At 35.8% G+C, this 12374-nt stretch overlaps 1 protein-coding gene across 1 annotated transcript in view; it reads left to right on the top strand.

The window, feature by feature from the left end:
- LOC149793073 (uncharacterized) overlaps positions 1 to 11979 on the top strand; it is an 80577-nt gene extending 68598 nt beyond the window's left edge. The window contains exon 5 of the mRNA XM_089966971.1: positions 3383 to 11979. Within this exon, the coding sequence (XP_089823097.1) occupies positions 3383 to 6037 (2655 nt within the window). The 3' untranslated portion in view covers positions 6038 to 11979. The remainder of the gene's footprint in view (positions 1 to 3382) is intronic.
- Positions 11980 to 12374: the final 395 nt, after the last annotated feature.

The raw sequence follows: 12374 nt of genomic DNA, 5'->3' as shown, positions 1-12374 counted from the left end.
TCAGACATCAAATATACTTCAGTTTTTAATTGTGTACATCCCAATATGGTGGAAACAGTGCATTGTGAAGTTAAGGCAATATTAAACATTGTGCTGGGATTAAAAATCTGCTAGGGATACAAGTAATCTGTTTTTCTGAGAGCGTGTATTTAGGATGTTTAAAAGGGGTCACCTTAAATTAAAAAATGGGAGCCAGGCTGCCATTGCATTATAAGCAAAATCACATTATAAAGAATCTCATTATAACAGGTTTTACCTGTACTATCAAGAATTTTGCATGTATGGGAATAGTTTTTATTTGTAATAGGCAGTGTTCAAGATTGGTCTTTTTGGCCTGGAAAGAAATGAGCCTAACTATGTAAAGGGACATAGCTCAAATTTTCATCCCAAGAGGAAATGATTATGCTCAGAATGGTTATCTCCCTTTCTATTTTTAGATACCCCCCACCCCTTCTTTTTGAAATAATATTAATATAAATTTTTAAAAGTAATTAAATATTTTCTATCAAATTTTTGTATGAACATGGTAATCAAATTCCAGTTAAGAGATAAACCCCTAAACATTTTAATATTCAGATTGCATTTTGTGAGAGGATAAGTAGTATTTTGCTTATAAACAAGGATTTTCCTTGGTCAGTTTTGGGGCCAAGTTAGGGCCCCATTCACAATCCAAAATGATGTCTTTTTTCCCAGTTTTGAAAAAAAATCTAATTACTCAAAGAAACATAAATACTTCAATGATGTTCTTCACAAAATGCTCATAATTTTGAAAAATCAAAAAGTCTGATTGCATGCAAATTTCTGATTCTATGGATCCCAGATTCCATGACTCTAGACATGAAAAAATCTCCGATCATGCAAAAGAACGTGCTTATCAGTAGTTGTTGTTGTTGTGGGGTTTAATGCCATTTTTCAGCACATGATAGGCTTTGCATGGCAGCCAGTATTAATGGTGGAGGAAGAACCCGGTAAAACACAAAGAAGAACCAACGACCCATGAGAAGCTACTGGCAAGCTTTCTCACATACCCACACTGGCGTGCTTATCACTATTTCATAATTTGTGTTTATCACTTGGATCCTGTTTAATGTGCCATAATTCCCATACCTTGCAAGTAACCAGTACTTCAGATACACCACTCCCTCGATAACTCGTGCCCTGATAACTTTCGAACCCGCTTATAAAACGGGATCAGGCATGGCTCCCATTTTTTAAACCAGAAAATACCTTAAAAATCGATCCCTATTTGTTGAACTTGAAGAAAATTGTGATCAAAATTGGTAACGGAAACTTTGTATTGCTCATTTTATCATCGAAAACGGTAGATAGGACCTGGAAATTTTAATCAACTCCTTGAAAAATCAAATTTAAAAATAGGTCATACAATTTGTTACATTTTCTTTCCAAACAACATTCCTAGTACACCACAAATAATGATATGTAAGGAAATTTTGATCACTGAAAATATCACTTATGCCAAGTGGAGGCAGTACTTTAATAAGTAAATACAAATTAAATAATTTTCTCTTCAATTGAAATTTGTGTTCTAGTTCTATCTTTTAGTTCCTTTTAAGTGTAATCGTCATAAATGCAATGTGACCTCTTGCAATTAAACATAAAATGAGTCAATCTACCGTAACAGCTATTTCTGTGAGCGTTTCTGTGAGAACCTAATTAAGTGCCGACCATGTTTTGATAACTGACTTCCTGAAGTATTTGCTTTATCGTTGAACTGAATTAAAAGCTGGCATCCTTTGTATTACCACGTTAATTATGTCTTTTGAATCAAATAAAGGAGGTGGAATAAAAGAAAAGTTGAAAATCCTACAAATGTAAAATCTAGCTGCCCTCGTCGTATGTCGGGTGAACTGATGTCATTTGATCAATTGAACACTTATTAATGTTATTGTGTATGTAACATAAACTACCTTAAATTAACCGACTCTTTCATAACGGTGATCAAAGATAACAAGGCAGCCAAGCAAAATGAATACTTCGTAAAATAAAGAGCTTGGCTTCACAGATACAGACCATTGTGGACAAGTGAGCTTCAGAGAATTCTTGATCTAGTACTTAGAGTTATCCTCAAGGATGATAAGTTTCATTATTACTTCCAATGAAATCACAACATCAATATTGTACTAATTGGACAATACAAAAATTGAGTTTTGACGTAGACGATTGTCTCACGCAATAAATGTTGTTTGTTTTGGAAAAAAAAGCATCTTGTTTGGTGGTGTATCAACAGTTAGTCTACTTTTCTGCTCTCTGGATTCCTAATTTGGCAGGATAATATTAAACACCACTATGGGAACCAGACTCATCAAGAAAACAAAAGCAGTGACATATTACACATATGTTGGACATTTTGAAAATAAATGTTATTTAAACACAATAAAAAACAACTTAATTAGAAAAAGTGCGTTATTAAAAGTTAATATTGATGTGATTGTAAAATGACGATTCAGTCAATAAACAGCCCAGTTCCCTAATGACGCCCCCCCCCCACACACACACACAGTTTTCTCGATGTCAAAGTGATTTTTTTCCCCAGTTTTTGGAGGTCCCTTGGTAACTCGCCCCTTGTTTATAGTGCGGTGTGTTGTTTGTGGACCCTATTGTGTGCAAGTTATCGAGGGAGAGGTGTACATTGATTTACCCAAAAAGTGACATTCAAGGTGAAAAAACCATTTCCCTTTGTGATAATTATGAAAAAAAGTGTAGATTGATAAAGTCTGAAAAGCCCTTTCCCATGTGGTGTTTTTGAGAAGAAAACAAAAGTGTAGATTAATGTGATTAAAGTGGTTGTCATCCAGGAAGATTTTTTGTATGTATATTTGCCTTGAATCCGGTGGTCTACTGCCACAGGTGGCTATCTCTGCTCTCTGGTAGACTTGTTATTTCATTGTCCAGATACTGTGAATTAGCAGTGGGAAGCATGCATGCATTTTCAAGAACTAATACAAGCCCCAAATGCTTCATTTTAAATATATCCTTCTGTTTAACTATTAAACAACTGTAGCTGAAAAAAACGGTAGGTTTAGAAGGAGCATCATTGGTGTGGTCTCTAAAATTGTGTAGCTGATGCAAAACTGACCAATCAAAGAGTGGGTTACATAGATGGTTTAGAATGAGGATCTCTGGAGTGGGCTTTAAAAATTATGCAGCTGTTGTAAACAAGAGACATGCTTTTTTGACTGGTGTTTTGTATATATAGGTTTATCCAAAAGAATTTAAAAGGAATATTTACATGGAATGTTTAACAAATACTTTCCTGCAGTTAGTTCACTTTTTGTTTCATTTTGTTTTGCTTGCCTAAGAAACTGTTACAATTCATATAGGTTTTGACTGGTATACAACTGCTGTATTTTGTGCATTTCAGGATGAGGCTTATGAGGAAGTTTATACAGTGAGTGGAAGTTCCTCTTCAGTACAGGACCAGTCAGACAGTGAACTAGACACTCTGGTGTTGCAGTCTGCAGTATCAACAAATTCCTGCCAGGAGTCTAGGCTAGTGCCGAGTAACTCAAAGGGAGCAACTCTAGACAGATCCAGATCTTTAAGGTCTGTAAAGAGTACAACCTCCAAAAGGGATAAATCATTGTGTGATTTAGAACCACAGGCAACCTCATCTCAGAGTAGACAAAAACTTAAAGGCAGTGGTGATGCAAGTGGAATACACAGCTTGACTCGTACAAAACACCTTAGTAAGTCATGCGAGTCATTTGACTCCCTGAGTAAAAGTGCTGATTGTACCTCTACCTCCAAAAGCAGTGATGTTAGTTCTGTGCCTCAAACAAAGGGCAAGTTGAAAGAGCACCGTAGGAGAGGCCGTCGAGCTGTCACACTTCACAATTTGGACACAGAGACACTGATGGTAATCCTGGGTTTGCAGTTGCGATATCTGCAGGAAACAAAGGAACTGAAGTCAAAGTCAGAAAAGTCAGAAAGCCAACAAAGTCGCAGAGCAATTACTCCCCAACCAACATTACAGAAGACACATCTACCTCCTAATGTGAGATCTCACACCCCTCAGCCTGCCTCTCATACAACTCCCAATCCACTAAATGTCAGATCTCACACCCCTCAACAATACAAAACACAGCCATCTCTGCTTCATAATGATAATGATTTCTGCACTACTCTGAGACCTACATCCCAGGGGTTGCCACAAAACCAAGAGCTGTTCTACAACACATTCACAGAGAGGGAAGCAACTCCAGACATTCGACAAGAGAGGGACCAGAATTGCCTTTCTGAAACTATTCAGGGTCACAAAACTGCCCCTGCTGTCAGGCAAGGGATTTACAACCCTTACCATTACAATCAACCTCTCCAGTCTGAGGACAACATTCACTACATCACATATTCTGACAATATGCTGAACCACCCCATCCAGCGTCCTAGGTCTCGACCAAAACTTGAGGATGTCTTCTTTCCACCTCAGCCTCCACCTCATCAGGGCAACCATCAACTTCCCCCACAGCCTATCTCCAGACCCAGTTCCAGTAACAAGCAGCTGCCTCCAGAACCACTTCATCGTGGTGGCAAATCAGCATTCCATGCTGTGGAAACACACAAGCTCAAGACCAATCATGGTAGATCCATCTCACCAAAACCTGTTAAGGATTTGATGAACACAATCCACAGACCAAGGGCAGCTGATTATGCTGAGCTTGCAATTCGTGAGAATTTCCGGCTTTATCCTTCTAATGTTATGCTGAAAACAGAGAACCAAGAAATATCAACATCCAAATCTCATGAAGGATGCAAGTCAGATAAACAATCTGTGACCACCTCTGAGGTACCCCCACCCTATGCACCACCTCCATCGTATTCTGATTTTCTGTCATCTTGTAATACATCCATGACATCTTCAGCCTCCTCTAATCCTGAAGAACTTTATAGTCAACCCAATCCAAGGCATAAAGAAACAACAAAATCTGTGTCCCATCCAGGTACAGTGAAGGTAACTACACCTGGTACTATTAGTCACAGATCCGATCCTGGGTGCTCCCACACTGAAACTATTTATAGCAATAATACAAATTGCCCACATCAAGAGCACAGAAAAGTTAAAACTGGCAGACACATGTATCAAAATTATGGCAGAAATTATGTTGCTAAGAAGGAAGAAATCAATAGTGTTTCCAATGAGAATAGAATAAAAGAAAATACGTCAGAAATTTTTTACAGTCAAGTGCAAAAAAGAAAACCACAAATGGGCACTGTACCAGTCTATGCAAATTCTGAACATGTGACTTTAAATCAGCCAATAAGCAGTCATAGACTGGGTAGTGGTAGTAATCCTGAGTATGAAGGTGTGTATGAATACCCAGAAAATGGGGAGATGGACCCTAGTACTTTTGTAAACTGTCACAGAGGGAAAGCTCAGGTTCGGAAAGGCCCACACCAGGACCAGTATGATGTGTCTGTCAGGCCAAGGAACTTAGCTCCCCATTTTGTGCCTCATGTTCTGATTAAAGATGAAGTGGCAGATAAGTCCTCACACCAAGACCAGTATGATATGCCTGTCAGGTCAAGGAACTTGGTTGCTCATAGTGTGCCACAGATCTTGATTACAGATGAGGAAGGGGATGAAGTGTTTGAGTCTCCTACAGTGAGTCAAGGTCATAATCATCATCAGTTACCATCTCAGTCCAAAGTTTCCATAGTAACAGGGTCAATTCAGGGACAAAGTGTACAGGATGATGTAAAAAAAAATCAAACATGGACAGAGAGACAAAAGTTCATGCATGAGTGTCCAAAAGAAACATCTAGACTAATCTTTTTAAAAGATTCCTCAAGTTCTTCTAGGTCAAGTCCTCCTGCGATAATTAGTGATGGATTAGGAGAGAAGTTGAATGCCCCTACTCTTATACCAGAAAAGAACACAAAAGTGGGCCCTTTTGAGAGTATCATTGTGACTCCTGGTGAGGGTCTGGCTGGAGCTCTAATGGAGGGGAGGTTGCAGCAAGCATCAGTTTCAGAGAGTCTTTCTTCCAGTGATTCAGAGTTTGCAGAGACTGGAGTCTAGAACTCGGCCATGTTCAGTAAATGATATTCTCTGTTCAGTATGAAATATTCTGAGAGTTTGCTTTGTTAGACTGTCTCATATTCATTTGAAATACATTTCCACTGAAGAAATGGCAACCAGTTGTAACCTTGACATATTTTGATATAATTTTTTGCCATGGATTGAAAGGATTGACCAGTGTTTTCTTTAGAACTATTATCATTCTCCTTTATTAGATTAGACTATTTAAAAATTTAATTGGGCTACTCTAAATTGTATTCTGGCTACTTGTATTATAATCACTTAATTTTCAGGAATTTAAAAATTCAACATGTTTTAATAATAAGACATCTCAATATGTTATCTGCTCCTTGTAGAAACAGTTGTGGTCAACTTCATTTCCTTACGAAACGTTAAAAAAATACTTGATGAAATGCATTGCACTAAGTGCACATTATTTCATCACATGATGCAGTACATAGCTCTTCCTTCAACTCTTTAGTGTAGTCTTGTCTTGGTGCATACGTTTGGTTGCAGTCATGGGGAGCTAAACCCAGTATCAGGGATTTCAAATTAGAATTCTAAATTTCAGTAATATACTCCTGAAAATTGCATTACCAGTTGATCAAATTTTGTATATTCACCACTAATCCCAATAACCCAGGAAAAATCCATGCACCAAGTTATGAACATGTGCATGAGACGCACATTTCGAAGATGAATGTGCTTTGCTTCATGTCACTTGTGATATTGTGATATAGTCTTAAAATCTGATTGCATTATGAACAAGATGAAGCTGTGAAATATGATTCTAAATGAGATATATGATTTTAACATTCCATTGTCCTAATTTGTGGCTTATATGGAGGATTGCCTTGAAACTATGTACGCACATTAATCACATGGTGTGGTTGGTCCTAAATTAAATAGGTGCAGATCTGACATCCAGTATGGCCACCACAGCAGGCTTAATTAAAATCTTGTTATAATTACTCCTCCTCAATCGATTGTCATATCAAAAGGGTGTTTTCACAAAAAGACCTCTTGTGTGTAATTTGTTTGAAATAAACATGGTGCCAAACTGACATCTAGTGTACTTGCCACAGCAACCATCTTGAAAGTCTTATTGCTACTCTTTCTGATTGGATTGTCATATCAGCATGTGTTTCATATGTGTAGTTAAAAGAAAGAAATGGATCTTATTTTGAATTGCTGGATGAATGGCCCCTGTTTCACTTGGTATTTAGCCCATTTTCTTGGGGGCATCCATGTTAAGTTGACATGTCTAGTTACTAATGGGATAATCTGGCTTGTCAGTCATATGCTATTATATAATGGCATGTTTTTTTTGTTTTTTTTTACTTGAATGTTAAATAATCATTCTTACTTGTAATATATCAGGTTTGATCAAGTTGAAAGTATTTGAACTTGAGCAAAATATAGACAAAGTGGTTCTTGATGTCACTGCCAAGAATAAAACTTATCCTTTATCTGCAATCATTTAAATCTTACTGAAGTGTGAAACCTTTTAGAAGTTATTTAAGAACATTTTTAATGTCCACGATTTCAGGGTAGTATGTTTTAAAGGATACAATGAGCAATGATCCCACGAATGTAACAGAGGAGAACATACTTTTCAGTTGTGTTTGTGAACAAGCCCATAATTTGTAGCTATTGTCCATCCATGAAAACATGCCAGTTTCAAACATTATACAAGCACTTCCTAATTTAAAGGGTAAATGCTATTGTTGTTATAGACAGAGTAATGTATCATGGATTATTTTGTTGGTATTATTTCTTATTTGTGAATGAGAGAAAACCTTTGAGGCTGAAGCAAAATCTGTCTGGGGACACTGTACAGCAGCAAAAGGACACCAAAATATTGTCTCGTGTACCATTTGTAATGCCATAGACTATCTTGCCAATAATTATTATTAAATAGGAATATTTTTAATAGGTTTCTTTTTGAATCTTTTAATTAAAGATATTGGAGATTTTAAGTGAATGAATATACAACAAATGTGTTGTACTTACTAATTATTTTGTTTGAAGAGGCATGTATTTCTGTTTATTATTTATGGACAGAACTCGTTTGCCTATCAGCACCAATAAAAAAAACTGAGCTCAAAAGAGACTACAGTAATATTAAGGACTTGCGTGTAAATGACATAACTTTCTTGTCCTTTGGTTATCCCATGTGGACAAGTTTTTTGATTCCCATGCGTATATGTTTCACAATATTTTGTATTTGATGTGGAAACATGTTACTTTATTTTGTTGACTGGTTGATTAAATATTTTGTCTGCTCCAACAGCCAATATACATCTCTCCATGTAAATGATCTGCTGGGACGGCATTTAACTGGGGAGACTGAAGGCCAGTCTGTACATATCAGGGTACGAGGGTATGCAAAGGCCAGACATATTTCATTCAGAACCTTAACAGGTTGCTATAAGTATATTAACTTGCAGTTATTTCCTGTTTTATACTATTAGATTTTTTTTAAAAATTGAAAGAAAAAGATTATTGCTATTACTATGGGTGTCTTAAAAGTAAAAACAAAAAGAAGTTATTTCTTTGCAAGTGGAGACCTTTGAAAGGAATAATTTAATTGACATGCATTCCTCAGAGTTGTGTTTTTTTTTTTACACTTTAGTATTGAGTGTAGCATATGGGACCAATTTCTTGTCTTTCTGTATTGTTCTTAAAGTATATGTATGTCATGTACCTCCATAAGTTTAAAAATTTTGTCAGTGATATGAATTATGTATATATGTCTCTTTTAAGGACAAGTGTAAAATATTTCATGTAGATCCATTGCCCTAAGAATTGAGGCTACTCTAGGGGAAATAAGAACATGAATTCAAATCTGCTTTTACATTTTTTAAAAGAAATTTTCTGTTGTTTTTCAGATTGTAAATATATTGTCATGTCCAACAAATTTTTTATATATACTTATTTGGTGTATTTATGCCTGGCAGTAAATATGTTTTTTAATGCTTTAGTTTTAGATACAGTCCAGTATCTACCAAAACTTGATTTCTTTTGAGTTAGATCAGTCTCCATTATCTACCAAAATTTGGATATTATTTAGAATTTATTTACAAGTTTTTACTGGTTTTTTTTTGTGTGCTAACCCAGAAAAAGACCAGATGATTTTATGTTATTGCCCTGCATCTGTTGTTATCTGTCAGTCAACACTTGTTTGTAAACACTAGATGATTCATTTCCGATCACATTTTGATCAGACTTCCTATGTAAGTTTATCAAGTCAAGATCTGCGATGCCTTTGATGATAAGTAACATCTGTATATATATATATATATATATATATATATATATATATATATATATATATATATATATATATATATATATATATATATATATATATATATATATATATTGATAAGGGTTTTGTTTGTATGTATGAGGGTGTGAGTGCTCTGAAGACCATATTTCTGATCAGATTTTCATCAGATTTGGTGTTTAAGCTGATCATGAGTGACATCCACCCATATTAAAGAGGTAATTTTAACAGTTTTTAACACTGATTCTGAATCTGATAGCTGAGATTGTGAACTCTGTAAAGGCCATATTTCTTATCCCATATTGATAGATTTTATATGTATGCTTGTATGATCAGAATAAAAAAGCTTGATTATGAGTTGACATTCATGCATGTTATTGAGGTGATCTTGCATGTGATTGGTTGAGCTTGAGAACACTCCAGAGGCCATATTTCTGATGAGATTTGGTATGTAACCTTGTGTCATCAAAATCTTGGATGAGTTTGATTATGACCAACATCCATCCATATTAATGTAGTGAGTTTGCTTATGATTAGCTGGGATTGTGAAGATTCAGTATCGTGACAAACGTCTTCATTTTTGGGGTATGCTGTTTTTTTAACATGTCTACTTGGAGGGTAATGCTTATGACCACTTTGAGGATATGCATGTCCACTTTGGGGGTAAAGCTCCTTAATTGATTTTTGTGATAGATACTCAACAGATTTAATATATGTGTGTGAATTTGCATTCAAAAGCTTACATATATCAACTTCCAGGTGAGTGATACCAAACCCACATAGGCCTCTTGTTATAAGACAAGTCTGTATTCAGGCTGCATATCAGGCACCTAGGATCCAGTCCCACATATGTAATGTATTCAGGCTGCATATCAGACACCTAGGATCCAGTCCCATATATGTAATGTATTCAGGCTGCATATCAGACACCTAGGATCCAGTCTCACATATCTAATGTATTCAGGCTGCATATCAGGCACCTAGGATCCAGTCCCACATATGTAAATGAAAGGGATGAAGTTAGGGTTGGTCTTAAGTTGTTAATTAAATATACAAACAAAATTCCAAGTTATTTGCCTTTTTCTACAATTTGAAATGTGTTCAGTTTTGTACTCTTTAAATTGTCATGTAACATTTATTATTGAGCCTGTAATTTACATATATATTGTTTCCATTATGTCATTGGTGAAGTTAAGATCAGTTTGAATATTACAATCGTATATACATAAGGAAATATTCAGTTAATATTAAACTTCATGAGCATTTAGTTTTTATGTGCCAGCTTTTTGTGGAGCATATTATGCTATGACTATCTCTGTCTCGTGACATTTAGATTTTTATTTTCTGTTTGATTGACATCGGTTCTTCAGCATCTACCATTTCCAAACTTGACTCAAGTGCTTCACAAAGGAAAGAAGCTAATCTGTTATGTGATCTGGAGATCAGCGTCAGTGTGACTTGAAGATGAAAACTGGTTTCTGCACAGTAATATTAGCTATACATAACTGGACCAAACTTTATTGATGGCTGGTACATTGGATAAGAGAACAAAAAACTATTGATTTGGAGATCAGACTTCCTATGTAAGTTTATCAGGTCAATCATCCAATGTGACGGTGATGAAAAGATGAAAATGGTTTCTGCACAGTAACATAAGTGCTACATTGCAGACTTTATGTATAGACTGCACTTGTGGTAAAGAAGAAAAGTCGGCTGATTTGGGTATCGAAATTCAGGTTATTGCGACTAAAAAACAAAAGAAAATTTGTTTCCATACAGCATACATCAGATCAGGACCAAACGTAGTAGACGGCATGTACTTGGGATAAAGAGAATACCTGTTAATTTTGTACGGCATGTACTTGGGATAAAGAGGATACCTGTTAATTTTGGTGTCCAGAGGTCAAATTGCAGAGAGGAAAAAAAAAATGGTTTTGCAGAATAACTTTTCTTCTAGAGCATAAGTAGTTTTATTTTACTAAAATATATAGATGGCTTGCACATTAAATAATAAAGAAATCTATTGATTCTGGGCCTTAAGAAATAATGCTAATGCCAGACAAATGGATTTCTGCACGTACCATATACTGTACTGTCAGTCATCTCCGGATTAAAAGTCCTTGATGCCCTACTGGTACCTACCTAGAGGACTAATATGTATGCCCTACTCGTACCTACATTGAATGATAATAGTTTTGCCTTACTTGTACGTACATAGATGGCTTGTATATTTGCCTACTCGTACGTATATCCGGGACCTATATGTATGCCCTACTGGTATCTACATTGAGTACTAATATTTACGCCCTACTCATACCCATATAGAGGACTAATAGGTATGCCCTACGCATACATACATAGAGGACTTCTGTGTATGTCCTGCCCTACTTGTACGTACATCGATGACTTGGATGTATGCCCTACTTGCACGTATATAGATTTGTATGTATGCCCCAGTCACACATACACAGAGGACTAATAGTTATGCCTTACTCGTACCTACATAGAGGACTAGTATTTATGGAGCTGGCCCATAATGTGATGTTCACAGTAACATTGTTATATTTTATTATTTCATCAAAAGAAAAAGAAACTGATCACTGGAAAGCTTTAATGCCACTAATATAATAAAATGTTTTGTAATATGGCTTAATTGATTATATTTTTGTTTATGTATTATGCTGACATTGTTTAATCTAAAATTGTCTCTTGTGAATCTCTTACTGTTCACTTTTTAACTTCACAAGTACTCTTCACCTCAGATATTTTCTGTCATGCATAAAATGGCATGCATGTTTGTCAGATGTGGGTAGGATGTTCTTTCAAATTAGGTTGCTTATCAATCTATCTCGCTAGCTATAACTAATCTGTTATATTATATAGTAAGTAGTAACGATATAGCTGACTCTGGACGACCCATGTGTGAGAGTAGTGAGAAATGAGACAGCAGTAGCTTGTCTATTGGCAGCAGCACCCGAGTCAGCAGTTTATAAAGTCTTTGATTACAGTTTTCATCTTCATATGTGTTGAACTCCACCTCTCGTATTT

The sequence above is a fragment of the Sinohyriopsis cumingii genome, chromosome 8, assembly GCF_028554795.1.
Source record: "Sinohyriopsis cumingii isolate HCF-2022 chromosome 8, ASM2855479v2, whole genome shotgun sequence".
Taxonomy (NCBI): Eukaryota; Metazoa; Mollusca; class Bivalvia; order Unionida; family Unionidae; genus Sinohyriopsis; species Sinohyriopsis cumingii.
Note: the sequence above shows the minus strand (reverse complement) of the source record. Positions and strands in the feature narration are given on the sequence as shown.